We start from the raw sequence: 27,596 nt of genomic DNA, 5'->3' as shown, positions 1-27,596 counted from the left end.
CTTAACGAATCAAACGAGTATTTCATCCTCCATCATCTATCTCTGGTCTGCGTTTGATCACTCAAGTCCCCCGTATTTTCAGTCGTAGTTACGTTTGTTCCAGCATTGGCCTCAACCTTCCACTACATTGGGTGGCAAAAATCGTGAGGCTGAAAAGCATCCCTTTGGCAACCAGCATAAACCTGGCCCTGACTTGAATCAGAAAGAATCGCAAACGAACAGCTATGTCGATTGATCTCGGACTCAAGAATGTCCACGTCCTCGTGACTGGCGCTGCTGGAGGTATCGGCTTGGAAACGGTTCACATCTTCCGCCAGCTTGGAGCTAGAGTGACCGCGCACTACAACAGCAAGATCGGCGAACTGGCCTCCCTCTCAGACATTGTATCCATTCAAGCCGACGTACGAGATGAGACCGGTGTGCAAAGACTTCTTGACGAAGCCTCGAAAAAGAATGGCGGCCCGGTGAGCGTGCTCGTTGTCAACCACGGCATCTGGCCGACCAACGACGCCCCGATCGCCGACATGGACTTGGACCAGTGGAGCAACACGCTCGCTGTTAACCTGACTGGTCCTTTCTTGTTGTGCCGGGAGTATCTTCGAGCGCTGCGTTCGGCTTCCGACGCCGCCAAAGACGCCGCCAACATCATCTTCATCGGATCTACGGCGGGCAAATTCGGCGAGGCCGGCCACGGTGACTACTCTGCCACAAAGTCCGCGCTCATGTACGGTCTCACCCCGACGCTGAAGAACGAAATCGTTCGGATTGCGCCAAGAGGTCGCGTCAATACCGTCAGCCCAGGATGGGTCGCCACCCCCATGGCCACGGAGACGCTCAAGGATACAGCCTTTGTCGAGCGAGCAATATCGACTACGCCGCTGCAGAAAGTTGCGCGGCCGGAGGATGTTGCGAGGCAGATTGCTGTAATGGCAAGTCCGGTGCTGAGCGGACATGTCAGTGGGATGAATGTGATGGTCGATGGAGGGATGGAGGGAAGGCTGCTGTTTCCGCCGAAGTCAGGTTAGGGTGTTCAGCGAAAGTGAATTGATGTCATTGAGCGCCTGCCTCTTGCGCGCGCGCGCTCAACACAACAAAGACAATCACATGTTTGATCAATTTTTCTCGCCCTCGCTCATCCAACAACCTCAAAGTACAACTTCTCCGACCGACCGCAATTCAACATTGAATTTACGCGACGACATCAATCAGCACTCCGTCAAGAACGGTAGAGTCAAGGTAGGAAGCTAACATTGCGAGGCATGGCAGCGGGCCGGGGTCGCAGAAGGGGTAGGAGGGAATGGAGTGAGAGCACTGCGACGACTTTGATGGAAACACCACCACCAGACAGCGTCACACCGACACCGGCGCCAATACCAACTATCGACCTAAACTCAGCTTCAGCAACAAACGTCGCCAACATCGTCTTCCGCCCAGTGCACGAACACACCTTCCCCATCGTCCAATTCACCTGCTACGACAGCCTCAACGCCTGCGAGCAGATCCGGCACTGGCTCTCAACCGCCGGTCCCCCCGACATTCGCCCCCTAATCCGCCTCGAAGACCAATCCCTCGAACTCATCCCCCCACAAACCCGCGGCACCCTCACCCTCCTCACCGACGCGGCAACCCTCGACGCCAACCCCTCCGCCCCCATAACCTTGCTCGCCCTCCACATCCCCCACAGCCCGCACACCCGCTACTTCTGGACCCTCCTCTCGCCCTCCCCCCTCCTAACCCACCTCACAACAACCAACCTCCTCAGCCCGCCCCGCCTCTACTCCCCCGGCCCCCTCCGCCACTCCCCCACCGACGGCGCCCTGCTCCCACCCCGCACGCAAACCCTCTACACCCTCCTCGCAACCCACTTCCTCACAACAACAACCCCACCCCACTCCCCCGCCTTCCTCGCCGCCTCCCAGCTCAGCGACGCCTGCCCGCGCATCCTCCACCCGCGCGCCGCGCACGCGCGCATCGAGGGCGCCGACGCCCTGCACCCGCCGGCGCTCGACGACGAGCGCGACCTGCACGACGACCGCTACCTGCTGGAACTGGAGCCGGCGGAGCGCGCGCTGGCGAGTCTTGTGGGCGCCGGGTGCGCGGAGTACTTGCTGGTCAAGAGGCGGTATTTCCGGGCGTTTGCGAGGGAGGTGGTGTTGGGGGCTGAGAAGGTGCGGCGGGCGGCGGCGAGGAGGAATCAGAGATTGGTGGGGGCGGAGACGCCTGAGGAGCCGGAGGAAGGGGAACAGGAAGAGGATGGCGAGGAGGAGGTCAAGCCCGCGACGCGCACGCCGATGAGCACGCGCTCGCATGCGGCTTCGTCGCCGCCTGCGCCGCTGTCGAGGGCGGCGACGTTCTATGAGGCGCGGTCAAGGGCTGCGAGGCTTGGGGCTGAGATGAGGAGGCTGAGGGTGCGGCCGCAGGGGGCGCACATTCGGGCGGTTCAGGCGATGAGCGGTTGGGATTATGGGAGGGCGAGGAGGTTGGTGTTGGGGTGGGAGATGTTGGGGTTTTTGGATGAGGGGAGAGTGCTGGCTGTTGCGGAGGGGAGGGAGGAGGGGGAGAGTGAGGATGGGGAGGAGTGATGTTGAGGAGGATGGGGAGAGAGGGTGTGGTGATGGACTATGGGATGTCTGCATCTGGCTGGAGATGGGCGATGTTTGGAAAGACGTAGGAATGGTACTGGAGAAGGAAGATTGCCTACCTGCTGAGGTCAAAAAAGCTTTTGGATACCACATGCTGGAGGTCTACGGCAGGAGGACAGCATATGCCGAAAATGCTACGTCAAGGGAGGATTGCAGAGGAGCTGACTGCAGGGAGCGGTAAAGTGCCGTTAAGTAAGATTGGCTTTCTTCAGTTGCGGGTAATGGTTTGATTGACGAGTGGAGGTCAAATTGGGCGGGACGTTGGCCTAAAATTGACGGACAACGTTGCGAATCGTGCATTGACGATGAGCGTCATTTTAGCAATTCAGCGTGGCCTGCTATTCGAGTATAGATGAGCACACGACATTGGAAATATTCAAATGAAGTATACGTATCCGGCATTCCATGGCCTGCGGTAAGTCTTGTGTTTGCACTCGGATGAAGTGGAGAGCCTGAGGCTATGACGTGTGGCGGGCTGAGGCTGATGTGAAGATCTGAGGCAGGCCGTAAGCGAGCGAGAGAGCCGGGGTGATAAACAGCATGGCTGGCAGACGAGATGCCTCCCACCAACCTCCGCAGAATGGTTGATAGTGTGAAGAAATGCACTGACTGGCAATCAACGCTCCCCACGATCTGGTGATTATTAACAACCACTCTTACCAGCAATCGATATCTGTGTTATTTGATAAGCACAAGGGTGCGGCTTGCAGCAGTTGACAGCGAGCGGCGTGGCTCGGGCAGGCGCGCGCGCTTCCAGCCGCTAGGGCGACGGTGCAGCTGCAGCTTGCGTGCGGCTTTGCCGACAAACACAACAGCCATCTCCGTCAACAACACCGCAGCCCGCCAGCCCCCGTCCACCACACCCACTGCCTCGCCCACGCCGCTCCTTACCTCGCCTCACTCACGTCACTCCCTCCCCGTGTGTGGGATCCGACTGGCACCTCCACACCCCTCGCCGCCTCTCTGCTCACGTCAATGGCCGCTGTGAGCTCGTCCTGAAGCGCGTCGCTGTCGCGCGTGCCTGCCCCGCCAGCAGGCGCTCGTCGTCTGCCACCACCTCGCATGGCTGCAACGCACACCCTCACTCCTCACGACCCCGTCACAATGGCCGCCCGGCGGGCCCCTCTCGCCAACGTGCCTAACGCCGTCAACTCGCCCTTCCGCGGCTCGCACGCCCTCTCCGGAAAGCGCACGCGAGCCCAGCAAGGGGAAAATGTATACGGCCAGCCACCTGCAAAGAAGCAGCTGCTGGAGGGCAACAACGAGGATGGAGAGAACGTGAACCCCCTTAAAAGGAACGGTCCCACTGTCATCTCTCACGACAAGCTGGACGAGCCCTTCCTGTCCAAACGCACGAGCACCGGCCCGCCGACTGCTTTTGAGAAGAAGCTGGCTTCGGTTCGCGAGAAGAAGCCCACTCCGCAACCCCAACCACAACAACAACAACAAATACAACACCGCGTCGAAAAGTCACACGTGGCCAAGGGTGATAATCTGGAAAATGTTCGACAGTGGCAACGTCATTATAGACGCCAATTCCCGCAATTCGTCTTTTACTTCGACAGCATACCGGATGAGGTTCGACTCAAGGCGATCCGGCAAGTGCGGTCGCTTGGTGCAGTATGTGACAACATGTTCTCGTTTCTTGTACTTCTGCTGACTGTTCCTAGCGCGAAGAGAAGTTCTTCTCCAACGCCGTGACCCATGTTGTCACGACACGTCAGATCCCTTCCGAGCATACCTCCAACGGTCATGCTGACGAACAAACATCTGCTAAACGTGATGACCAACACACCAGGGCTGCCAACGCAGGTGCATTGTCACAAGATCAACGCAAAACCACGAGCCTGCTGGATGCCAGCTTGCAGCGTCGTGTGCAGACCAACGGCGGTCATGTGGCACACGATGGTGAATCTCGTCGCCAGCCTCATGCCACCGATATCTTGACCAAAGCTCGCGAGCTTGGTATCAAAATATGGGCACTCGAGAAATTGCAGCGAGTACTCAGCACTATGCTTCAGGCTGACACTGGCGAGCAAGGCGCCACTCAGGATGCACGTCCTATTTCGGCGTCTCGCGCGTCTGCCAGACCAGCCAAGGCGGACCTGGAGCAGCTACTCCGCCAAGAGAAGATCAATGGTCCTGCCGACCGTGACATGACCGTCGCTAGGCAGGATATGTGCACATTCCGTGGCTGTTACATCTACGTCCACGACATGAACGAAGACAACAAGCCAGTGATGGTGAGAGACTACAACAAGCCCGCCACCAAGGAGCAAGGCAAGTGGCCGCAGTTCAGACTGACTGGCCCTGGTCGCTGCCCTTTCATCGAGGATCCGGCACACACGAAGAAACTTATGGAACAAGAGCGTAAGGCAGCGGATGAGGCCAAGGCTCAGCAGGAGATTGCTGCGACAAGACGCACTAGAGCTACGTCGACCATGCAGGACAACCTTCGTGTGCCGGCGGAACAGCAACCTAGCAATCTGAGACGGTCACCCAGGAAGGTCGCTCAGGCTGATGATGTCGCCAAACCATTGGAACCCCCGAAAGTCATTCCCGCAAAGCGCTCACATGAGACGTCGACAGCGCATGCCTCGACTGAAGATGTGCAAATGCCGCCACTCTTCGGCAGCGCTCAGGTTAGCCGCCGTGGTCTGCCACGCATGGTTGGTGGCGAACCCATCGCGTCGGGTGTCCAGCAGTCGAACGTTACTTCCGCGATCAGGTCACAGGTCGTCTCGTCGAACATCTCATCGACCGCTGCGGGTTTCAACCGCCGCATCCCTGACAGCAAAGAGGTATCAGCTCTGAAACGCAAGGTGCTCGAGCGAGGAGCCAGCATCAACTCCGCTCAGAGCGTGCCTTCATCATACATGAACGACATGCGTGCCGCTATCAATGACGACCAACAAGGCCCGCCCCCACGCGCAGCCAAACGCAGGGCGCAGGAGACTCTCGGCGTATTACACGAAGGCGACGAGAACGGCAACGGCGACGCGAGGCGACGCAAGGCGGCTCCGAGGAAGAAGGCGACAGAGAAGGAGCCGAAACCAGGGTACTGCGAGAATTGCCGCGATAAGTTCGATGACTTTGATTCGGTATGTGTCGTGCCATCCTCGCATCATTTATCTAATATACTGACAACCATCCCAGCACATCCAATCTCGCAAGCACCGCAAGTTCGCCCTCACCCAGGAGAACTGGACTGAACTCGACGCCCTGCTCGTGCAGCTCAAGCGCCCCCACAAACACTGAGAGGCTGAAAGCCAACAAACGAAACAAACAATACCACAAACCACATTGTCTTACCCAAACCCGATACCACACGCCCACGCAAGCAAGCGTGGCTTAATGCGAAACTCGAACCCTGCTTTTTGTTTTCGTTTTTTGTTGTGTCTATTTCTTTTGTACCAAACATCATCAACCCACGATCCTCATCGATTCCATCATGTCTACGGACGGACCATCACGGCTAGGCATGCATTTGCGTCGTCGTTCTCTCCAATGCACTTCAAACCAGGCGGCATCACCAGCATCGTCATCATCATCATCATCATCATCATCATCATTATCGGCGGTATACTCCGAACAAACTCCAGCTCAGCATGGCGGAACCCTTATTGTTGTTGTTGTCAGTCGGCTCGTGTCAGTCGACTTTGCTTGCTCTATATCCTCGTCCTTTGTTCTCTTTGTCCTCGTTTGTTTCGTCTACACTAGCTGCTCGGCATTGTGCTTTCTGGTACGTGGTTCACGCGCGGCATGGCATACATGGCTTGCAAAATTGGCGGGCGGAACGAATCGGTCGGTCGGGTCTTCTGCTTCCGAGTGAACGGCTGCTCACGAGGATGATCGGCTTGGTGGTGATGGTGGAGATTTATTTCACGTTGGGGGTATTTTTAGGGGCGCGATCGAGGAAGAGGTAGTGGTGAAGGGGTCTTGTGGATGGTTGTCGATGGGGAGATGATGATGATGATGGGGACGAGGACAGGACGATGAGTATCTTGTTAGGAGATAAAGTAGGGGCGAATGAATGGAATGATGAAGATTATTGGGTTGAATGTGCGGTGTGGTGCTGAGAGTGCGTGACACAGAATGCGAGGGGAAGGTGATCGCTGTGTCATGAATAACTTCTTATATCAGTCTTGTCCTATTTCTGAGTACCCACAATTGGAGCAAACGATGTCAAGCGTCTGGCTATGCAAGCGAAAGACCGTGCTTCCGGTCTGCAATGAGTCTTGTGAAGCTCAAGTCGCTTGCTTACTCTCTCCACCCAAGCGTGCGGCTTCCGCTTCTGACCTCACTCCTGACCTACACCAATCGAACTTAGATCACCGCCTTAGCTCATCGCTCCCGTTTTTCTCTTCATCCGCAGTCACGGAGCTGGATCGCTTGTTTCCCTCGCGGTCAGGAAGCCGTACTCTGCCGAGTCGCCTTTGACATCTGAGATCGGGCGTTTCTGCTGTGTCCTGTTGGACCCGGCTGAGCTACCTAGCTCAACAGCCGCCACCACCTCACCTCACCCGTCCAGCACCACGAATCAAACACAACCCGGTCAACAACACAACAGCCCTTTCCATCCTAGCTACGATCGAACAAAGATTACAAAGCCACCATGCCCTCCGCCCCCTCCTCCCCCTCCCCACCCCACAGCCCCTCGCCCCCCGACGCCTCCGCCTCCGCCTCCGCCTCGAACGAACCCGAAGACGCCCCCATGACGCTCGCCGCCTCCGTCCTCCTCGAAGCCCTCCCCGCCGACGCCACGCGCGCGCTCGAAACGGCCGGCGACCTGGGGTTGGAGAAAGGCACCCCTCCCTGTTTCCCCCATCTCACCAACACCCCGCTAACGCTCTCCAACAGTTACGATCCGCCTGTCTCCCCTGCCGAATACCCCAGCGCTGCGACAGCCGCGCTTCAAGTGCCTGGCGTCGCAGCGTTTCGAGGCGATCGTGCGGTTTCTGAGGCGCAAGTTGGGGCTCGCGGAGGGCGAGGCGGTGTTTTGCTATGTGAATGCTGTGTTTGCGCCGGGGTTGGATGAGGGGGTGGGGAATCTTTGGAGGGTGAGTTATCTTCCTTCTTCTCTTTGCTGGTCGCGGACCGAAGGTTTTGAGAGGGGAGAAGGCTGGGCTGATAGTTTGTGATCGATGCAGTGTTTTAAAACGGGCGAGGAGCTTGTGGTCAGTTATGGGGTTACGCAGGCGTTTGGGTGAGGGGTGAGGGATGGAATATTGGTAAGTGGGCACTGTTGGCTGTGGCCGCAGGACGACATGGTGGCTAATGTGTGGTATCTAGATTACGCGGTGTACGACTGGTGTGCATGGGAAACGATCAAAGGAGTCGGGGCGAGTCTTCCTCAAAACCTCAAGCCTCCCCAGAAGAACCTTTCTCCATCGCCTCGACAACCTTCTCAAACTCCGCCACCTCCTCCTTCGGCATGGGATACGTGTGCTCCGGCGCAGGGTACGTCCCGCCCTTCACCTCGCTCTTGTACGCCTCGATCGCCCTCGTCGCCTCGCCCCAAACATCCCCAAACCGCTTCGCGAACTTCGGCAAAAACCTCCCCGGCGGGTAATACCCCAGCATGTCGACCTGCACCAGCACCTGGCCCGAACACCCCGCGCCCGCCCCGATCCCAATCGTCGGAATGCCCAGCTTCCCCGTCACCAGCTCCGCCACCTCCGCCGGCACGGCCTCCAGCACCACGCCAAACGCGCCCGCGGCCTCCACCGCCCGCGCATCCTGCAGCACCTTCACCGCCCCAGCGACGCTCTTCCCCTGCACCCTGAACCCGCCCAGCGCGTTCTGCCGCTGCGGCGTCAGCCCCACGTGCGCCAGCACGGGAATCCCCGCCCCCGTAATCTTCCTGATCTGGCCCTCCATCTCCCTGCCCCCCTCGAGCTTGACAGCGTGCACGCGGCCCTCCTTCACCAGCCTGATGGCGCTCTGCAGCGCCTGCTCGGGCGAGACCTCGTACGAGCCCATGGGCAGGTCGGCGACGACGAAGGCCGCGCGCGCCCCGCGCATGACGCTGCGGCTGTGCAGCACCATGTCGTCGAGCGTGACGGCGCTCGTGTCCTCCATGCCCAGCGCGACCATGGCCAGCGAGTCGCCGACGAGCACCATGTCCATGCCCGCTTGGTCGGCGGCGTGCGCGGAGGGGAAGTCGTGGGCCGTCAGCATTGTTATGGGCTCGCGGCGGCGGTGCATGGCGGCGAGGGCGGGGAGGGTGGTTTTTTTGCGCGGTGGGGTGTTGCTGTTGGCGCCGAGGGGGGAGTGGGAGGAGGGGCGGGTTTGCGTTGCTGGTGTGCGGAGGGCGGTGGTGGGTGTGAGGGAGAGGGGTGGTTTTGTTGTTGTTGATGGGGTTGTTGTGACGGCCCTGCGCAGGGCACGCGACATGCTGGCGCTCATCCTGCGGGTTGTGGGCGGGCGTGGAGGGCTGTGTGAGGATTGTTGGAAGCGGTGTGTTGTGGCGCTGTCGGGGATGCAATGATGGGAGTCGTGGTTTTTTTCAGCCCGGGTGGGCGGCGGCGAAGTCGTGGTGTTTGGTCTGTACACAATTCTACATTGTAGGTGTGAGAATCCAGAGGGTCGGAGGAAGTTTGGCCTCGGTCCGTCCGGCTGGCTGGCTGGCTGGCTGGCAAGGGTCCGGCGCTGGCTTTGCGGGCTGAGGGGCTCGGAGCCGGGCGAGATGACCGTGTCGGTTGTTTGCGAGCCGAGATGGTTTGTCAGTGAGGGACGCTGTACGGACGTGACGAAGTAGTCATGTTTGTACGTTCATGCAGTAAGCATGTGGTGTGTGAACGAGAGAGCGGCTGTATCCCTTGCCCCTCAAGTGCGGCGTGGCGGGGTCAAGACAGCAGCAAGCTTGACCCGCGAGCTGCCAGGACATTGATGGCAGCACGTCAATCCTCCCACCAATTTGGCTTTGTTTGAGCAATCTGCCAGCAGACCATCCTGGCCCGATATTATCGTGCAATCCAAGGTTGTTGAGAGATCAAAGGAAAGCTTAGTGGTTCCCCATGGCCATGTGACCCCCCCTTATCTTATCGGTTGGTGGAGCCAGCCGGGGCTCGGCGGCGCATCGGGAGTGTGACTGAGTGACTGAGTGTCGCTGTCGCTGGCCGGCCGTCTGCGCTCGCGTCATGCCAGCGCCGCCAGCGTGACCTGCCCGTGCCTGGCGCCTGCTCCACCACCCTCTCTACCCTTCTGCACTACAATCACGTCCGTTCTCGCTCTTGCCACCGACACCACCGCCACTCCACACCGATCTTACCTACTGCTGCACAACTTGCCTTTCAAACTTCCTCACAACTTGTCTTGCAACCAACAAGGTCCATCACCTCCAGGCCATAAGCCTCAAGTCCGACCTTCAAGCGGGGCATCCACCACCCACCGCACCTCATCCCACGCAATCTGTTAGACGGAACGCAGCACCACCTTGCGATCTTGACCACACAACCTACCTCCGAGCCCTCATACGCCGCAAAGAGCCCTCAAACCACTCCGCACCCCACCGAAGCGCACCCTCGCTCGACCAAGCCCAGGACCCTGCAACGCCTGGGCGACCAAAACAGAAAGAAAGCACGCAGCTGTCGGAGTGTTCGAGAGAGCAAAAGCAGACCGCGAAGAACACAACCTCAACACCCTAGCCGCCAAAATGTCCAGTCCCAAGCGCAGAATCGAGACAGACGTCATGAAGATGCTGATGAGCGACTACGAAGTCACGCTCGTCAACGACAACATGCAGGAGTTCTACGTGCGCTTCAAGGGGCCTGAAGAGAGTATGTCGTAGCCTTCTCCCTTCCTCCCTCCCCAAAACCCTCCCCTTACCAGAAACACTCGCAGCACCCTTCCTCGGCGGCCTCTGGAAAATCCACGTCGAGCTGCCCGACCAGTACCCCTACAAGTCGCCCTCGATCGGCTTCGTCAACCGCATCTTCCACCCCAACATCGACGAGCTGTCCGGCAGCGTCTGCCTCGACGTCATCAACCAGACCTGGTCGCCCATGTACGACATGATCAACATCTTCGAGGTCTTCCTGCCGCAGCTGCTGCGCTACCCGAACCCCACCGACCCGCTGAACGGCGAGGCCGCCGCGCTGCTGATGAAGGAGCCGAAGGCGTACGATTTGAAGGTTAAAGGTTAGTTTTGGAAACCATTCGATGAAATGTCGAAGGATGCAAGAAGCACATGACGAATGGGAAGACGGATCAGTGGAAACTGACGGAACGAATCTCAAACAGAATACGTCGCCAAATACGCCACGAAAGAGCAGCTCGACGAGGCCGACGAGGGCTCCGACGACAGCGACGAGATGAGCAGCGTCGGCAGCTACAACGACGACGACGACGAGGACGACGTCCAGCCCGCCGGCACTATGGATGTCTAGGCACGGCCTGGGCCGTCGACTTGTTCCGCAACGCTCGGAAAAAAGGTATGACCGACTTTTTCTTTCTCGTTCTCTGCGCGGCGTAGGAATGTTTGGGAGGGAATGGCTGGCTGGCTGGCTGGGAGGCGTTAGGGGACTTTTCGTTTTTCTGGCGTTGGATGAGGGTACGACTTGGAAATTCTTTTCTTGGTGGGAGTTTCCTGGGAGATTGGCGGTGACGGACTGTCCTTTGAGAATCGAGCGTGGGGGGGGGGGTTTTGGACAAGGCGTCTTTTGAGTGGAATGGACTGCACAGGATCCACTACGGAGGGATGAGAGAACTTTCCATGCTGTGCTACCGTATGTAAGCAACGATAGGACGAACATCCGAATCAAGGCTTTCGTAAATGTTTCTTGCGCGAGGAAGGGCTTTGGGATTGTCAATGTGAATAGGCACGTGTGTTTAGGCGTGGGGATTTTGTTGAGGAAAATGCAGGTGACATGGGATTTGATATTTAATGCAATTATATTGGGACAGTCTACATCAAAGACTATTTTGGTGTGAGACTGGTCGTAAGAGGGAAGATATGGCGGTCGCGTGAAGCTCGCCTGACCCTCTGGAGTAATAGGTAGATACGTTGCTCGCTCCTGAGCGGCTGTCCAAAGAGAGCTGAATACTACCAACCCTCGTCTCGGCTGGCAGAGAGGTGTTCCTGTGTCCTTCAACAATCGAATTTTCTTCGGCCACAGCGGCGTGTCCGTGTATGTCTCCCAGGTATAAATGATGATATCTCGTCAAACATTTCGTCGGTCTAGCCAGAAGACTCGACCTGATCGGCCCACGACTTGCCAGTATTCGCCGTGTCCTTGAAAAACTCCGGGTCCGCTTCCTTCTTCTTCCCCTCTCCCTCACTATTCTTGCTAGGAGGTAACGACGGGAAGTCCTCTTTCTTCGGCGGCGCACTCTGTCCCTGCTGCTGGCCCCCTCTCGCCCCACCCCCACCACCACCACCACCTCCCCTCCTCTCCCTCGGCTCCCGATAAAGATACTCCCTCCCATCCGTCCACCCCTCCCTATCCCCCGCAAACCCCCCAGGCTTCCCATCAAACCTCCCCCCCTTCTCGAAATCCCCCTCGCTCTTCTCCATATCCCACTCCCTCCCCTCCAGCGCCTTCAGCTTCCGCAGCCGATTCCGCTCCCTCTCCCCCATCATCTGCTGCCTGTCGCGCCGCTCCTCCTTCGCGCGCGCCGCAGCCTGCGTCTTGGCCGCCTGCTCGCGCTCCGCGAACGACGCCGCGTCCGCCTCCGCCCGCGCGTGCGCCGCCGTCCGCGCCGCGTTCCGCACCGAGATCGCAGCCATCTTCTCCGCCAGCTCCGTCTCGCTCAGCTTCGGCTTGCGCACCCCGCCCGTGCCCCGCCGGTCGCCGCGCACCGAGGCGATGGTTTCCTTCTTCGGGCCCGTGGGCGCGTTGTCGGGCGCTTGCTGCGGAGCAGCAGCACCCTCTTCCTTAGCCTCCTGCGTCTGCGTCTGCGCCTGCTCCTTCCTCCCTCCCCTCCCGCGCCCTCCCCGTCCACGCCCTCTCCCCCTCCCCGCAGCCCCGTCCACAGCCACAGCGACAGCCACTCTCTCCTCCCGCACCGGCTCGACGACGGGCTCGACGACCGCTTCCTCGCCCTGCACGGGCTCGAAGCCGTCGTCGCCGAACAGGTCGTCCGGCGGCCGCGTCTGCATCGACTCCTCGGCCGCGGGGGCGAGGGAGTCGTCGAAGAGGTCGGATTCTTGGCCGCCGGTTTGCGCGAATTCGTCGGACGTCGAGACGTCCGGGGGTGGGAGAGCGGGCGAGAGGGGCGCGGCGGTGGGGGAGAAGGAGGTCGCGGAGGCGGAGAGGGTGTGCGCGGGGGTGGAGAGGTGGGAGGGGTCGGCGGTTTGGGGTTGAGGTTGAGGTTGCGCGGTGGAGGGCTCGGGGTCGGAAGGTGGTGAAGGTGCGGCCGCGGGCTCGTGGTCGGGTTGTTTTGATTCTCGCTCTGAGGTCGTCGGTGCGGTTGTCGTGGTCGTGGGTGGTGCTGCTGGTGGGGGCGGGTCTGCCCAGCGGGATTGGTAGAGGGAGGACATGGGTTTTTCTGTGAGGATTGTGGCTATGATGGCATGCTTTTATCGGTGTTTGTATTTTATGCTCGCTGAATATAAGCGGATGGTGGAGGTAGGAATGCTGGGGGAAAGTGAGTGGGAAGTAGATGGTCAGTCAGGCTGATGAGAAGCAAGATCGACTTAGGACGTCGTCTGTCGGTGGGCGAAGGTGGGTTTCCAAGCGCGCTGTCTGGCGCGCGGGGCACTTAGCACAATCGCCGGCGGATGGGCTTCGCAGTTCACGTGGTGATCTTGAAGACGACCTGTCACATGACAGAGGGCTCTTCATCTAAAGATATTGCTGCATGAATTCTGACGATACGAAGATAGTCTGCACAAGCTCACCAAGTGGCTGGGTACGCTTCATTTGACTGAGGCAACACTTCACTCCGACATGGACGGCGATCAAGAGCCGAGGTCGGAGGAACGACCAAACCGAAGCAGTCCATTAGCCAGAGATACATGGATGCAGATGACAACAAAATATATCCTTAGTTTTGACCTTTCAGCAATCTCGTAGAAGCCACTCGAAAGCCCTCCTGAGGACTTCATATCTTTGCTGCTTGTCGTGTGAAGGGCGTGCGTCGAAGGAGGCATTTGACAAGCTTCCCCATCGGCCTTTGACTTGCGTGGAGCTGAGGGGTGTTGTTTGGACAGAACAACGAACCGTATCTGCTGGGCCTGAGCAACAGTCCCTGGAACTCGGACAGGTGCAAACAAGCAATGGCAACCTCAAATGAAACCCCACCAACAAGGGTGCTTTTATTCGGGCTGGGAGCGTGAGTGCTCTCGTTTATAGCCAAACACAGACCTGTTGATTGCTGACATAGACACAACAGGATTGGCGGATTCTACGCATTCATCCTCAATCGTGCTCCAAATGTGTCCTTGAGTGTAGTAGCAAGAACCAATTATGATGTGGTCAAGGAAAAGGTGGGCAATAACCCATGCCCATCACGCTACAGATTTCTCAAGCTAATGTATCCTCAAGGGCTTGACAATAGAGAGTCACAACCATGGAACTCACCAGGTATTTTTCGATGCCGGTTCGTACAACACCACATGTAAACACCCAGCACCATACTTACATCCAAACAAGTCTATCGGTCCCCGTCCGAAGCAAGCCACAAATTCGACTACATCGTCTGCGCCCATAAAGCCGTCAACCCATCCGCAATCCCGCCCCTCTTCGAGTCAGTGACGGACTCCAAAACAACCTTCGTCATCATGCAGAACGGCGTGGGCAACGAAGACCCATTCCGCGAGAAGTTCCCGCAATGCACCATCATCTCCGGCGTCGTCTGGGTCGGCGCCACGCAGACTTCCTCGGGCTACATCAAGCACATGCAAGCCGAGAACACCGAAGTCGGCCTGTTCCCCAACGACAGAGTGCCCGTCGAGCTTGAGAGTGAGAGGCTCGACAACTTTGCGGCGCTGATGCGGCAGGGCGGCACGAACATCTCTGTCGAGGAGAACGTGCAGCTCAAGCGCTGGGAGAAGGTCGTCTGGAACGTCGCGTGGAATAGCATCACGACGCTGACGGGCGTAGACACGCAGGCCTGGCTGTCGACGCCGGAGGCCATGGAGATGACGAGGCGGCTCATGCTTGAGGTCACGCAGGTCGGGCAGAGGTGCGGTGTGCCGCTGAAGGACGACTTGGCGGACGTGCTGATTGAAAGGATCTTGGCTCTGCCTGGCATTTACAGCTCGATGTATGTGGATGCTAAGGAAGGCCGAAAGCTGGAGATCGATGTTATTTTGGGAACGCCTTTGAAGAAGGCGAAGGAGTTTGGCATGGATGTGCCTACTCTGGCCGCGCTTTATGCCTTGCTTCAGGCTATGAATGGGAGGCTTGGGTGAGTGTAACGCGGCGCCTCCACAACGAATATAATCTTCGGGCAACAGCCATATCACCCTTAGATAGAGCCGATATACCTGGTAGTCCTTTCCGACGGCAGCAAGTATCGTTTTGTCCACTGTCTGCTCACTTTCATGTCGTCGTAACTCATGAGATCACTATTCCACAGTATGCCCCAGCTCTTCGCGCATTTCCATCCGCTCCGTTCTCTCCTGCAACGCATCATCATAATCCCTGCGCATCTCCTTCCTCCAAACCTCAACCTCCAGCATCCTCTTCTTCTGGGTCCCAATTTGTCCCTCCTCAGTCAACCCATCGTCCGCAACATCAAAATACAGCGCCCACATATCATCCCCATCCTCCTCTTGCACCGCAATAAACCCCTCCCAGCCCTGAAACGTCAACCTTCTCTCCATCTTCGTACAATCCCACGGCCCAACAATCTGCGGCTCAGCCTCCGCCCGGACTCCATACTTCACCTCATGCGTCCTTTTATCCACATACACCCAGTTCAGAAACCTCTGGTCGTTTATCATCGTCACAAAGCCCTCGCCGCCCGCGAACCCGGCTTTGCGCCACACTTCCTTCTTGCCAGGGAAGGGCAGGTAGTTGGCCGTGGCCGGGAAGAACTGCTCGCGCGCGTCGCGCCGCGTGTCGACGTACAGCTTGTTGTGTTTCAGCACAATGTAGGAGCCGTCAAATTGGGCGGAGTAGCGACTGCGTTTGAGCAGCGAGACGGTCAGGTGGTATTTGCGGCCCCGGTGCTCTTCGCGGTTGTTCTTCTTTTGCCCGTGTCGGATCGCTTCGGTTGTGCCGATGATTGCGGGGCAGGCGGCTGTTGCTGTGAGAATTCCGAAGACCATTTTGCGGTGCGTGTGGTGTGGGAGAGTACAGATGAAGGTGTATTGGGGGCGAAAGGTTTACATTGTAGGATGTGGAATCAAGATGTTCGGCAGACGATCTTTGCTCGGTAGGATCCCCGCACCCACGACTACAGAATCTCCCATATTCGTCACTTGGAGCAAAAGTTATGAAATGCGCTGTTCGTTTCAAGCTGAACGTAGCTCAAATATAGCAAGTCGTGATGTTGACGTAGGACACGCGAAGCTGAAACGCGGGAAAGCTACGAAACACCAATCTTTGTACCACCGGGTATATTCATTTCATCACATTATATACAAATGCCAGGCTGCAACGCTGACAGTGACACTATCATGGCCGTCTCAAATTTAACAATGCTCATCGCCTTCAGCTTGACCTGAAAACCGTCAGTCAGCGAAACCATCCGCGAGTAAACACCGGATCTGCATTACAGCAATAGCTCACAGCAAGCCAATGGTCACGTCACCCTGGACGCGGGCTGTCAGGTGGACCTCGACCTCCAGGTCCAATTCGATGCGGATCTTAAGCGAGCTGTCCTTCTGGTTGGGCTCGAACTTCTCGTTCAGGTCGGCGCCGTTCTTCATGATTTCTTTGATCTGATCCGGCGAGAGGTTCTTGATCTCCTCGTCGGACATCTTGGACAGCTCCTTCAGCTGCTTTCTGCGGCCAAGCGGAGTGCCCGCGGGGTCGTCTAGGAGTTCACTATTGGAGATGTCAGAAGGATGAGGCAGGTGCGTGTTGCTTCATTACGGCTGATGACGTACACGCCCATTGTGAAATGATGTTGTTGTTATTAGGAAAGTACTTGAAGCAAGCAGCAGAGTTCAAGTCAGGTCAGGACTATGAAGTTCAATCATGCTCGAATATAAACACAACGGGCAGAGCAGTACTGCAATGGCTTGATCGACGAGGGAGCTCTGTCCGTTAGCTTGTGCTTGGGACATGATCCTAGAATGCGTAGATCGTCAACTAGCGCATGTGCAAGGATACGCCGAGCGGAGGTGACGGACCGAACATTAGTTTTCATGTAGTTCTCCCGTGTTACCGGTAGATGTCCGCAAGGTTTGGCGAAATCGGATTCAACCGCCGGGATCAGGTACCTCTTCACGCGACACAACGACCTCTGTCGACTACCTCGTTTCAAAAATGATACGGTCGGATTACAAGAACGATAAAATTTCCGATCAGCCGACGTATTCAACATGATGGTCATCTCAGAAGAGACACACCGAGGATGATCAAAGATCGGGAATTTGTTTTGCGGAGCCAACTCCACAATGATTGCATCGACATCTGCATCTCCCAGCCTCCAAGCTTCGTTCATTTTCCATTTTGGGAATCTGCGGGCACCAAGCAGCTACATCCACTCAGCCGCTCTTACCGCATTTCACTTCTAGACGCCCTAAATTGATAGTGGACGCTGATCGCTAATGCTGAACGGCCCCGCACATGCTCCAGTCTTCACCGAGCGCTTGGGACGCCGGTCTTGCTAGATGCGACAATTGACTTCATCCTGGTGGAGATTATGCACGCTGACAACACGCGGGGACTATCACCATGTCAAGACTCGATGCACTAGGAGCTACGGAGTTTGAACCGCGCAAGCTCCGCGTAACCAGCTGCCACAAGACGAAAGCGATGCTCGCAGGTAGAATGGCGTCTCTTCGGGTCTAATCAATGCACTTTCTGTACTCGTGCCAGCTGCTCCAAGAAGACGTCTGACGAAAAGAGGGTGAGTTGTTTCGCGGCAGGTCTATCGAATAGCTCCGCTGCCCACATATCAACAATTCCTTGGAGTCGCACATTCCGAGGTCAACGGGACCAGTGAGCGATACCACCGATCAGAGAAACCGGTCCTGAACGTCAAAAGCATTCTGTCAAAAGGACATTGTAAACAAGAAGGATCAACCCACTGCTCTAAGTTTCCCTAACAAACCATCGAACATGGCCGTACCTCCCAGCAACATCCCAAATCACCCACGGGTCCAATTGCTGGACTGGGAAAACGACGCCTTCCCAACAGGCTCCTCCTACTACATCAAAAACGTCTGCTCCAGCGGCAACCAGGCTCTGACCTTCAACCACAACGTACCAGGCGCCACGACCTGTCCGCCGCGCGACGTGCCCGACTGCAAATGGTTCGTACAGTTCGATGGCAACGACCGGTCAAAAGTGGCGCTGAAGGACGCGCGCACCGGCAAATACCTCGCGTCCAGCAGCCCCAACTGCAAAGCCCAGATGTGCCTAAACGAGTATCCCAACTGGTGGTACGTCTACCAGGGCGGTGTGCCAGGATCGTATTGGCTCGGGACGACACAGGTCGAGGACGGCTTTCTGCACACGTGGGACTGCTATCAGGGCGAAGGCGCCTACATTGGCATGTCCACCAACAGAGACGCCAATTCGGGCACCTTGTACAACATGCCATACAGCGAGTTCGAAAAGTGGAGTTACGGTATGAGCTGGGCCCTGGATCCGACGCCGGAGCTGAAGAAGTGGAAGGACGAGCAGAAGCAGGCGGCGAATAAGGCAAGAAACGACGCTGCTGCGACGGATGAGCTAAAGAAGAGAGAGCAGGCTGTAGTAGAGAAGGAGAAGCAGGCCCAGCAGGTTGAGGCTGATGTGAAGCAAAGAAGCGATGACCTTGCCAAGCGGGAGCAAGAGCTCGCTTCCAAGGAGCAGGCTATCGATGAGAAGGTCCAAAGCCAGAGCAAGGCTGACGAAGAGCTGAAGAAAAGGGAAGAAGCCGTCAGCGCAGCAGAGGAACGCATCAAGAAGAATAAGAAGGGTGGCAAGGCTGAGCACCTTGCCACACAAGAAGAGGCCGACAATCTGAAAGGCGAGACTAAAGATCTACAAAAGGAGCTTGATGCAGCACGGAGTGAAATAAAGCAATTACGACAGCAACTACAGCAGGTCCAGAACCAGCAGAGGGCAACGACAGGCTCTGGCAACCGCATCTCGATGAACGGCTACAAGTTTCCTTCAATCAGGACGCCTGAAGCAAAACGACCGGAGCGAAAGCTACCGGAGAGAAAATTACCACCTCAAACGCTCCCTGGACGCGAGAAGCCCTCGTCAAGTTTGCCGAAGGGTTACAATACAGATATGCTGAAGAGGTTTGAGGTCGGGAGGAAAGCGATGAGTACGGGAGCGTAGAATAGATGTGACTTGTAACGTAGCCAGCTCTCTTGATTTGTGGTCCCACTTCATTTCCAGTAAAAATACATTTCGTCGTAAGCAATCGCTTGGTTCTGTTTCAAAGATAGATGTTGGCGTCAACTGCTTCAAGTTAGCGACATTCAGTCGTTCATGCCGTCCGCCGCAATTCACGCTTGAGAGAAGCCCGCCAGATGACTGCTTCGCCTCCAAAGCCAAAAAAGATACATTGTTCCTTAATCGCCATCATGATCATTTCAAAATCAATCAAGGCATTGTTAAGGCGCCCAAAAAGCAAAAGCTTAACTCCCACGGAGAGGCTCGAACTCTCAACCTTGAGATCACGATAATCGTAAAAGTCTCACGCGCTAGCCAATTGTGCCACGCGGGATGGAGTGGTATCATGTGATGCCATCTTCACACATTTCTCACATATAACATTCAAAAAACAATGTCTTCCGGGTTCGAGCATCATCGATTCTATTATCAACAATTACGATGCCATCATTCCCAAGTATGGATAATCAGATTTGCATTACCTAGGTAGTTTCCAAGTTTTTCATCACCAGTGTACCGGGCGATCATCCAAATCCCTTTCGACCGGCAGCTCCTCCTCCCAAAGTCGTCCAAAGGACTCATAATACTCTTCCATATCATCACCGAAGCGCCCTCCAGTGTCATGCGGTCCCAGTCTCACCTATCTCTCCAGCCGCACCGAATCAATCAAGAAGGATAAGTCGTCCTTCCCCATGACCAATCTCCCATCTTCCGACTCCAATCCTCCTAAGAACTTACGTAGGACGACATGGACGCCACAGATTAACGTGGTGCGGTAGAAGTCCATGAGTGGAATGAGCTCCCAGGTCTCGAGCTTCACCAGCCACTGCTCTTGAGGCTCGCCTCCGCTCAGTAGCGAGGTGTTGAATTCAACGTCGTCGAACAGATCGACTTGCAGGAGGCGGATGTTTGCGGTGGCCTCCTTGCTCATGAGCTTCACCAACGCACTGACGGTGCGGTGGCGATCGAAGGGGCGGAGCTTGAGCTGGAAAGTGTTCGTACCGTAGCATACTGGGAGGCACTCTCTTCTCAGCTGCTGCGAGACTTGCAGCATTGGGTGCGGAGCGTAGCATGGTTTGGAAACGTCTTGTGGCTCGTCGTCAACCAAGGTGTAGTGGTAGACGTGACTGCGCAGCTTGAGTGGGAGATCCGTGAGCGTTGGCATTGTCGATAATTCGGAGTAGCATGCCTTCTGTGAGTTTTGTGTGTGATGAGTGTACATCTGTGTCAGTTGCAGAGATATTGGCAAACGTTTATGAAAAAACTACCCTGCGGGAAGTTCGCTCAAAGATGACTTCACTTTCTTCATTGATGTGTGACTCGGGGCCTTTGCAGACCTTGTTTGTTTGGGTTACCGTAAGCATTTCACTCTTGATATCATCTAATCTAAAGTAGCTCGTCAAACTGCGCTTATTTGTTCTTACCAGTGGGGATCTGGAAAGCGACAACGCTCTGTCCATGCTGGAAGGGCTTGTCGATGCGGTAGAAGCCCTTGCGGTCGAACTGAACGATGTCGTTCTCCTTCAGACCGGCGACGTTGCAGTCAGCCAAAGCCTCGGTCTTGATCTCGGTGACCGGGTTCAGGCACGACTCGAGCGAATCCTCCTCCTCCATCTTATCCTTGGTGATCAGGTAGTCAAACTCGTACATGGTCAGAGGAATCAGCTCCTGGTCCTCAGACAGCCAAGTAACCTTCTTGGCGGTCTTCTTGACATCGCCCTGCAGGTGCAGCTCAAGCTCGAGCTCGGTGATGGTCTTCTGGTCGGCCGACTTGAGCAGCTGCAGAGGGTTCAGGGAGTAAGACTTCTTCTTAACGATAGCGTTGCCCCAGTTCATCAGGGTGATCTCCTCGTTGTCCTCAAAGGACTGGGCATCTGCCTGGTCGAGGATGATGCGCTTGCTGAAGACAACCTTCTTCTTGCCCAGCTCAGCGTTCTTGGCGTGGACATCCTTCTCCTCGGTGCGAGGGGCTTCCGGTGCACCAGTGACGTTGCAGACGACCTTGTTTGTCGACTCGACCGCAGTGTAGCGGGCGGCGGTAGGGTCAATGTACTTCTTGTTGGTAGCCCAGAAAGAGTTCCAGTCCTGAAGGGTGATGTTCTTCGAGGGACCTTGCTTGATGATGTACTCCTGCAGAGCCGGCACGGTCATGCCACGTCTGCGCACACCGCGGACGGTGGGCATGCGAGGGTCGTCCCAGCCCCAGACCTTGCCAGTGTCGACGACCTTAGTCAGCTTACGCTTGGACAGGAAGGTCTTGATGAAGTCCATGCGGGCAAAGTTCCAGTTGTGGACCTTCCTCATGTTCAGCGATTTGAGGATCCACTGGTACTGCTCGTTGGCGTCGTTGTACTCTGTGGTACGGAGAGCGTGTGTGATGCCCTCCTCGGAGTCAACAATAGGGCAAGCGAAGTCATAGGTGGGGTACATCTTCCAGGTGCTGCCGGTGCGGTGGTGAGGTTCGGGGTTGCAGCGGTAGATGACGGGGTCACGCATGCGGCCGTTGACACTGCTCATGTCAATCTTCGCCCTGATGTACCACTTGGTGCCCTCCTCCGAGCCAAGCTCCATCTCCTTGAAGTGAGCAAGGCTGTCCTCGATCGAATCGTTGCGGTGTGCGCTCTCGATCCTCTCCATGCGCTCTGCGCGCAGCTGCTCTTGCGGTGTGTTGTCGGCGTACGCGAGGCCGAGCTGGATCATCTCCTTGCACTTGTCGTGCAGAAGCTGGAAGTAGTCGCTGGTGTAGGTCACGGCATCAGGCTTAATCGCCATGAGCTCAAGGTCCTTGACGATAGAGTCCTGGTACTCCTGCTTCTCCTTGGTAGGGTTGGTATCGTCAAAGCGCAAGAACATCTTGCCATTGTACTTCTTGTGCGCAAAGTAGTCGTTGAGAAGGGCAGCCTTCATGTGACCGACGTGTAGGTAGCCAGAAGGCTCCGGCGGGAAACGTGTGACAACGCCCTTCTCGGTGTCCGGCAGGCCAATCTCAAAGTTGGAGCCATCCGATGCACCCTCTTTCGAGCGGATGGGCACGTCGATGGTCGGGTGTGCCGTCTCCTCAATGAATGTGAACCATCTTGCCAGGTTAGGCACGACCTTGTTGCCCTGCTTGACGAGGCCGATCGCGACCTTGTGTTGTCTCACGGCCTTCCAGAGCTCGATGTCATCGTCGGTCTGGCTGTAGCCGTTGATGTAGGTGCGGAGGGTGAGGTATTTGTCGAGCTCGTAGAGCGGCTTGGGATCCGGCTTGGGCGCTTTGAGCGCCTCAATAAATTTCGCGGCCATTGTGTTTGTGGTAGTCGAGAGGGTTTGGTGCAGCGCCGCGGGCTACGTCAAGTGACTCTTCGGTGCGCGAGCAACTTTTCCACCCCACCTTCTGTGCTTTGAGGGGCAAGGGATCTACGCTCTCGCCTGGGCGTGCACTTGAACCTAAACTACCCTCACAACACACGCGACATACTCACACCTCAATCATGTGGTACAAAATAAGGGCAATTAATTCGTTTCCAAAGGGATTCATTTCGCGTCGTCTAAGTCTAGGTTGCCAAGATGGAAGAGCGTCGACATGACGGTGATGCTCATCTGCCAGACGGCATAGTATACTGCGAGGAAGAAGATGACAGGAGCAGCCCGCTGGCTGAAGACAATCCGCAGTGGGCCAGTCAAGTCTACTTGTTTCGTCGGTGTACGTTGAGAATCGCTGGCGCGCTCCCATCGCGTGCTGGTGCATTTCTGATATAGGTTCAGAGGGTATTTGGCAGAGAAATTTGTCGAAAGCAATCCACCGTTTGCGACAATCGATCTGAGCGTCTCCGGAAGAACCAGTACCAAGAAGATCCAGAACACGCCAGCATATATGGTCAGAAACCAGAAAATTGCTCTCCAGCCAAGCGATCCGGCCAATGCACCTCCAATGATCGGACCAACTGCCACTGGCACCAGCAGGCCAGCCTGAAACAGTCCCATGAAGCCGCCGCGCTCAGCACGAGTGGTGAGATCTCCAATGACACCAGATCCGATGGCGATCGTGCTAGCGCTACCGGTACTCTGCAGACAACGCATAACAATGAGCGTGGCATAGTTTCTTGTCTCCGCGAGACCAACACATGCAGCAATGAAGACCAGAAAGGTGCAGCAGAAGGCGACGCGGCGGCCTTTCGCATCAGAGATGGGCCCCCATAGGCTCGGCGCGAGACCTTGGAAGATCAGGTAAGTGGTCACTGTTAGGTTGACCAGCTCGACGGAGACATCGAGATCTTTAGCGATTGATGGTAGTGCCGGGAAATAGATGTTTGATGCAAAGCCGGAGACTGCGCAGTATGAGCTAAGGGGTATTCGATGGCGAAATCAAGACTGAACTCACATGTAGCAGCAACGGAAACGATGAAGATAATCAGATATTTCTGGCGCCGATCAAATATTGTATACGGTTGTTCAAAGCCGCTTGTCCGTGCTGGAGTCGTTTCCACATGGTGAGTATTAATTCGTTCACTCTGACGTTCGGTAGTCATGTTGGTGTCTGATTTTTAGGCATCAGGCACTGCTCTGAAATCGCAGGACTGCACTTGCTATATATTACTGGAGCTTCCCGCTGATACCTTTAAATCTCGGAGTATAAATCGGAATCTTTTCTCCGATTCCCTTCTCATACAGTGATGATTGGCCATATGTCTTACGCCCGATTCCGCGTTCACCGAACTCCCCGAACTCCCCGATCCTGCATTGGCCGAGCCATTGGCGGCCTCAAGGCATTTGGAAGTATTCGCATCAATCGTTGTCTACTAATATAACATTTCCGCCTCATGCCGGGTAGTCGGTAGTGAGTTTTGGCATTCTTTTGGACTAGTATTTACGAAGGGAACGTTGGAAGGCGTCTTACTTCAGCTAAGACGCCTTCAATGTTATTAGGATGTTTTACATGGTCGGATCGCCTTAGCCATTTTCCGTAGCAATGGAATGCGAATGACAATTCTATTCCAATATCCAAAACTCATGTTCAACCATGGGATGCTGTGGTGATCGCAAACAACATTGTCCCGTACTCATCGACCCCTTGCAACCAATTCATGACTCTCGATTGGCGATGACTAGAGACGTCTTCGGTAGCTTCTCGTGGCAATGGCCACAACTCTTCGATCCGCAACGGATTCCCTTCACATGTGCTTTGCTGTAAGCTATAAGCCATGTACCATGCTTCGTCGTCAGGAGCCTCCCAAAGAGCCTTTCCCGCGGGTGCCAGCAGTCCTGTGAGCTCCGTTGCCACGAAAGTGGGTATATTGTCGATGGAACACAGCAAGTTGTCAAATAGGTACATGGTGTATACCGTACGTCGTTTGGCTTCCAGAAAGACCCACGATTCCCAGTCCGGGGGATCTTGTGACAGCTCGGCGGATGTAATAGTACCCTGAGACACTGACGCGCTTGCCATTTGTTGTAGGTTCATCATGAAGTCTCTCATATCAGGACAATCGCCTCTCAAATAGAGTGTCATGGTGTAGAGAAGGTAAGCTTGGAAAGAACAGAGCATGGTTCTGTCGTCATACGTGATATGTTGGTCAAATAGTCTGACCATTTCACGTTTGAGCAGCTCTGAAGCAAATGATTTCTGGTCATTTGGACATGTTTGAAGTCTTCGGAGCAATTGAAAACAGTGGGACAGCAGCTTCCAGGGATGTTGGTTGTTGACATGAGAGCGATGAATGAATGGGGGCGGTCGACCATCGCTTGCGATCATTGCGATGTAGGAAGTAAGTATTTGCTTCACGAACAAGGTAGTACCAGGTGGTGTACTTTTCGGTCGGTCATTGCTGTCAGCAAGAAAGGCTTCAGCCAGCGATTCTGTATCGCAGCTGCATCAATGTTGCACACAGCTGGCTGCTGTAACCTGAGACCTGTATTTGAAATTGGTGACAACGGTTGCAAGGTCTTCATGCTATCGCCATAGCCTCTTGAGATTGCTTCTTTCTGACCAGAACCCCTGGCTGGAGTAGGATCAAAGGAGGATGAGGGCAATTTGCGTGTTTGAGACGTAGGAGGGTATTGGCACTGGATACCTCGCGCATGGCATCTGCTGCATTCTTGCTTCTTATCGCATCGGACTTTGGCACTGGCGCATGCATTGCAAGCCTTCTGTCGAGGTGGTGGCGGACTCTGCGTGGAAGCTGCGGACATAGTGCAATCGAGATGACACCAACAACAAATGGCCATACCTTGTGTTTGTCTGCACAGCAGCTTCACGCTGAAGCTACAGATCCAAGTTCAAGTGAAAGGGTATGAATGTCGCTAAATGTCTCACGGGTAAGAAAGCACATGATCAGAAGTACCGGTGCGTTCAGACCGTAGAATCTGTAAGTTTGTTGAACACATCATGACTTGAGGCCACGCTCCCTGACAACCTCACGTTTGGTTCGCCACCAACCATTTTCTCAGGGGGCTAGACGTGCCGTGGGCATCAGGGCTCTGGACTTTGTGATTGGAAAAAGGTTATAAGTTTTGCAAACACTGATTACGTAACATTTTGTCAAGGGCCGTTTGGTTTAGTGGTATAATTCTTGCTTTGGGTCAATTGCCAGATCTGCAAGAGGCCCCGCGTTCGATTCGCGGAACGGCCCATCGTTTTGCAATCATTTTGGACCCTATCCGAAGATTATTCATCGAAATATCGATGGTAACAAGTATAGCTATACCTGAAGTCTGAAGTATTCCACATTTTATGTCTGCATCTATTTATACACAGATACACACCCCAAACGTGTGCATCGGGTCCGCTGACAGGCCATGCATATGATTGAATCAATGTTCCAGATTCGAGATGATGAGTTGTGATGTACAAGTCCAAGGAAAGCGAAGTCATTTTTTTGATGGAAGATTTGAGATATACATCCTTACGCAATTCTATTTGCACACACCTGCGCATACGCAATCCCGCCATGCAGAGCCAAGCATCAACAGGAAACTCTCGCCTTCTGCCGATTCCTTGACAGGCTCTGTTGAAGCATGCTTGAGTGGGTTGACCGCTGGATAGGCGAAGCCGTTGTTGTCTACGCGTCCAAGCACAGCTTGCCTCTTCTGGTGTGCCCAATCCACATATTGAGGTTCGGCGAACATCGCTGGATTGAGTACAGCCATGCGATACGCAGCGGCGGCAAGCAGAGCTGTGCCTGATGTTTCGCCAAACCACTTTTCATCGCCCAAGTAATTCCTCAACAAGCCGGACGTGTCATCGTCAGTCCGCATGGCGCCGTCAATGATCTCTCCAATCCATTCGTCAAGGTCCTGCACCTCCCGTGCCATTGTCTTATTGCTCGGTCGCCATCCAGAGATCGTGGCGCGAACGCGGACCATGCCGTATGCTGCCCAAGCCGCACCGGTGCTCCAAACTTCCTCGTCTGCCATCTCGCTTTGGCCTACGATGTGCTTCCACAGCCCCTTCTTCGGGCCCGATGGCACCATGAGGACCTCCCGGTACAGTCCACACTGCCTCACTGCCTCTTTCATGAGGTCTAGATCATTTGCTGCAACAGCAGAGAAAGCCAAAAAGGGCGGAAACATCGAGATGGCATCGGACCACAGCTCTGCGACCTCGACACGGTGGCTGATAGCGCCATTGCTGTACCTCTTTGCATCTTTGAGCAGGTAGTCCTTTTGTCTCATAGCGGCTTGGAACGTTGCTGAATCGCGTTGGCCTAGCATGAGAGCCGGAACGCCCAGTGCGGCTGGATCGGAGACGCTGTAGTCATCTGCGTACAGAGTCGGCTCTCCCTTCCGAATGTGACGATGCATCCACAGAAGACCCAACGGCTTTTTGAGGGGCAACTTTTGGATCTTGTCCGCTGGGAAAGGGTCTCGGGCAAAGACAGTCCGCTCTGGATCCAGGAGCTCTAGCTGAGCTTCAGCGCCGATGCCATACTCCCAGCTATGAGACGAAAGTCGTTCGATCTGGCTCCTCGCCGCATTGATCCGGAAACCATAGTTGAACGTGCCTCTGCACATCTCTGGAGTACTTGCATCGAACGAAGGCTGGTCTAGGAATTTGCTCCAGTATGCGGCGGCCATCACAAGAAAGACAGCGATGTAGACCGGCGCAAGCTGCATAGAACGCGTCCAGGTCAATGGATTCGTCCAGGAGAAATCTGCCTCGACGTCTCCATCCTGTGTTTGCGTGGTCTGAACTGAGGGAGATGCATCTCCCTGACTATGCGCTTGAGTCTTTTCGGTCGGCTTCCTTTGCCTCAGCAAAGGTGATTTTTCAGCTTCGTCACTCATTGTCGCGATTGCAATGCTGGTTTCTATTACTTGTGACTTGGGGGCTTTGCCATCAACCGACTCGCTTACAGCTGATATGATAAGCCTCGTACTTTACACCAGTTCTCCATCGTATTTGCAATGTTCTAAACTACGTTCCCCAATCGTCGAGAAAAAGTAATTTGTAGGCGAAGACCGACAAGTCTGACGTGCCGGCGACGCTGAGGGCACGTGCGTACGGCCAATCATCCTCCTG

The 27,596-nt window shown here is 55.6% G+C and overlaps 13 protein-coding genes across 13 annotated transcripts; 6 read left to right on the top strand and 7 right to left on the bottom strand.

The window, feature by feature from the left end:
• Nucleotides 1-224: 224 nt before the first annotated feature.
• Nucleotides 225-1,025, top strand: WHR41_01566 (uncharacterized protein; the record flags this gene model as incomplete). The annotated part of the gene is made up of 1 exon (XM_069370172.1): nt 225-1,025. One exon carries the CDS (start codon nt 225-227, stop codon nt 1,023-1,025), a length of 801 nt encoding a protein of 266 aa, XP_069232692.1.
• A 2,423-nt stretch (nt 1,026-3,448) lies between these two features.
• On the top strand, nt 3,449-6,213 carry WHR41_01565 (uncharacterized protein). The gene is made up of 3 exons (XM_069370171.1): nt 3,449-4,262; nt 4,313-5,743; nt 5,799-6,213. The coding sequence occupies exons 1-3, from the start codon at nt 3,705-3,707 to the stop codon at nt 5,898-5,900; spliced, it is 2,091 nt and encodes a 696-aa protein (XP_069232695.1). The 5' UTR covers nt 3,449-3,704; the 3' UTR covers nt 5,901-6,213.
• Nucleotides 6,214-7,257: 1,044 nt separating this feature from the next.
• On the top strand, nt 7,258-7,852 carry WHR41_01564 (uncharacterized protein; the record flags this gene model as incomplete). Its single annotated transcript, XM_069370170.1, has 3 exons — nt 7,258-7,447; nt 7,503-7,702; nt 7,793-7,852. 3 exons carry the CDS (start codon nt 7,258-7,260, stop codon nt 7,850-7,852), a joined length of 450 nt encoding a protein of 149 aa, XP_069232694.1.
• A 151-nt stretch (nt 7,853-8,003) lies between these two features.
• On the bottom strand, nt 8,004-9,038 carry WHR41_01563 (uncharacterized protein; the record flags this gene model as incomplete). The annotated part of the gene is made up of 1 exon (XM_069370169.1): nt 8,004-9,038. One exon carries the CDS (start codon nt 9,036-9,038, stop codon nt 8,004-8,006), a length of 1,035 nt encoding a protein of 344 aa, XP_069232689.1.
• A 769-nt stretch (nt 9,039-9,807) lies between these two features.
• On the top strand, nt 9,808-11,419 carry ubc8 (Ubiquitin-conjugating enzyme E2 8). Its single transcript, XM_069370168.1, has 3 exons — nt 9,808-10,423; nt 10,488-10,784; nt 10,887-11,419. Exons 1-3 carry the CDS (start codon nt 10,300-10,302, stop codon nt 11,030-11,032), a joined length of 567 nt encoding a protein of 188 aa, XP_069232688.1. The 5' UTR covers nt 9,808-10,299; the 3' UTR covers nt 11,033-11,419.
• A 404-nt stretch (nt 11,420-11,823) lies between these two features.
• WHR41_01561 (uncharacterized protein) lies at nt 11,824-13,125 on the bottom strand (the record flags this gene model as incomplete). Its single annotated transcript, XM_069370167.1, has 1 exon — nt 11,824-13,125. The coding sequence occupies one exon, from the start codon at nt 13,123-13,125 to the stop codon at nt 11,824-11,826; it is 1,302 nt and encodes a 433-aa protein (XP_069232691.1).
• A 311-nt stretch (nt 13,126-13,436) lies between these two features.
• WHR41_01560 (uncharacterized protein) lies at nt 13,437-15,116 on the top strand. The gene is made up of 4 exons (XM_069370166.1): nt 13,437-13,919; nt 13,980-14,073; nt 14,132-14,186; nt 14,240-15,116. Exons 1-4 carry the CDS (start codon nt 13,864-13,866, stop codon nt 14,998-15,000), a joined length of 966 nt encoding a protein of 321 aa, XP_069232690.1. The 5' UTR covers nt 13,437-13,863; the 3' UTR covers nt 15,001-15,116.
• Nucleotides 15,117-15,156: 40 nt separating this feature from the next.
• Nucleotides 15,157-15,861, bottom strand: WHR41_01559 (uncharacterized protein; the record flags this gene model as incomplete). Its single annotated transcript, XM_069370165.1, has 1 exon — nt 15,157-15,861. The coding sequence occupies one exon, from the start codon at nt 15,859-15,861 to the stop codon at nt 15,157-15,159; it is 705 nt and encodes a 234-aa protein (XP_069232874.1).
• Nucleotides 15,862-16,103: 242 nt separating this feature from the next.
• Nucleotides 16,104-17,005, bottom strand: WHR41_01558 (uncharacterized protein). The gene is made up of 3 exons (XM_069370164.1): nt 16,645-17,005; nt 16,312-16,582; nt 16,104-16,256 (listed from the first exon to the last, which is right to left on the bottom strand). Exons 1-2 carry the CDS (start codon nt 16,650-16,652, stop codon nt 16,321-16,323), a joined length of 270 nt encoding a protein of 89 aa, XP_069232875.1. The 5' UTR covers nt 16,653-17,005; the 3' UTR covers nt 16,104-16,256; nt 16,312-16,320.
• Nucleotides 17,006-20,506: 3,501 nt separating this feature from the next.
• On the bottom strand, nt 20,507-22,381 carry WHR41_01557 (uncharacterized protein; the record flags this gene model as incomplete). Its single annotated transcript, XM_069370163.1, has 1 exon — nt 20,507-22,381. One exon carries the CDS (start codon nt 22,379-22,381, stop codon nt 20,507-20,509), a length of 1,875 nt encoding a protein of 624 aa, XP_069232880.1.
• Nucleotides 22,382-22,534: 153 nt separating this feature from the next.
• WHR41_01556 (uncharacterized protein) lies at nt 22,535-23,474 on the top strand. The gene is made up of 2 exons (XM_069370162.1): nt 22,535-22,781; nt 22,844-23,474. The coding sequence occupies exons 1-2, from the start codon at nt 22,713-22,715 to the stop codon at nt 23,276-23,278; spliced, it is 504 nt and encodes a 167-aa protein (XP_069232881.1). The 5' UTR covers nt 22,535-22,712; the 3' UTR covers nt 23,279-23,474.
• On the bottom strand, nt 22,613-23,607 carry WHR41_01555 (uncharacterized protein; the record flags this gene model as incomplete). The annotated part of the gene is made up of 2 exons (XM_069370161.1): nt 22,613-23,406; nt 23,460-23,607. The coding sequence occupies 2 exons, from the start codon at nt 23,605-23,607 to the stop codon at nt 22,613-22,615; spliced, it is 942 nt and encodes a 313-aa protein (XP_069232882.1).
• Nucleotides 23,608-25,990: 2,383 nt separating this feature from the next.
• On the bottom strand, nt 25,991-27,361 carry WHR41_01554 (uncharacterized protein; the record flags this gene model as incomplete). The annotated part of the gene is made up of 1 exon (XM_069370160.1): nt 25,991-27,361. One exon carries the CDS (start codon nt 27,359-27,361, stop codon nt 25,991-25,993), a length of 1,371 nt encoding a protein of 456 aa, XP_069232883.1.
• Between the last annotated feature and the right edge of the window lie 235 nt (nt 27,362-27,596).

Source organism: Cladosporium halotolerans (genome assembly GCF_011745625.1).
Source record: "Cladosporium halotolerans strain TM138-S3 chromosome Unknown Sca4, whole genome shotgun sequence".
Classification (NCBI taxonomy): domain Eukaryota; kingdom Fungi; phylum Ascomycota; class Dothideomycetes; order Cladosporiales; family Cladosporiaceae; genus Cladosporium; species Cladosporium halotolerans.
This window is presented reverse-complemented; position numbering and strand designations above follow the sequence as displayed.

Coding starts and splice junctions, on each gene's coding strand:
- WHR41_01565 (XM_069370171.1), top strand. CDS start 3,705: ATGGCTGCAACGCACACCCTCACTCCTCACGACCCCGTCACAATGGCC. Junction 4,263..4,312: donor AAGTGCGGTCGCTTGGTGCA/GTATGTGACAAC, acceptor GACTGTTCCTAG/CGCGAAGAGAAGTTCTTCTC. Junction 5,744..5,798: donor AGTTCGATGACTTTGATTCG/GTATGTGTCGTG, acceptor CAACCATCCCAG/CACATCCAATCTCGCAAGCA.
- ubc8 (XM_069370168.1), top strand. CDS start 10,300: ATGTCCAGTCCCAAGCGCAGAATCGAGACAGACGTCATGAAGATGCTG. Junction 10,424..10,487: donor CTTCAAGGGGCCTGAAGAGA/GTATGTCGTAGC, acceptor AAACACTCGCAG/CACCCTTCCTCGGCGGCCTC. Junction 10,785..10,886: donor GTACGATTTGAAGGTTAAAG/GTTAGTTTTGGA, acceptor AATCTCAAACAG/AATACGTCGCCAAATACGCC.
- WHR41_01556 (XM_069370162.1), top strand. CDS start 22,713: ATGACAGGAGCAGCCCGCTGGCTGAAGACAATCCGCAGTGGGCCAGTC. Junction 22,782..22,843: donor AGTCTACTTGTTTCGTCGGT/GTACGTTGAGAA, acceptor ATATAGGTTCAG/AGGGTATTTGGCAGAGAAAT.
- WHR41_01560 (XM_069370166.1), top strand. CDS start 13,864: ATGGCAACCTCAAATGAAACCCCACCAACAAGGGTGCTTTTATTCGGG. Junction 13,920..13,979: donor CTTTTATTCGGGCTGGGAGC/GTGAGTGCTCTC, acceptor TAGACACAACAG/GATTGGCGGATTCTACGCAT. Junction 14,187..14,239: donor CCAGGTATTTTTCGATGCCG/GTTCGTACAACA, acceptor CATCCAAACAAG/TCTATCGGTCCCCGTCCGAA.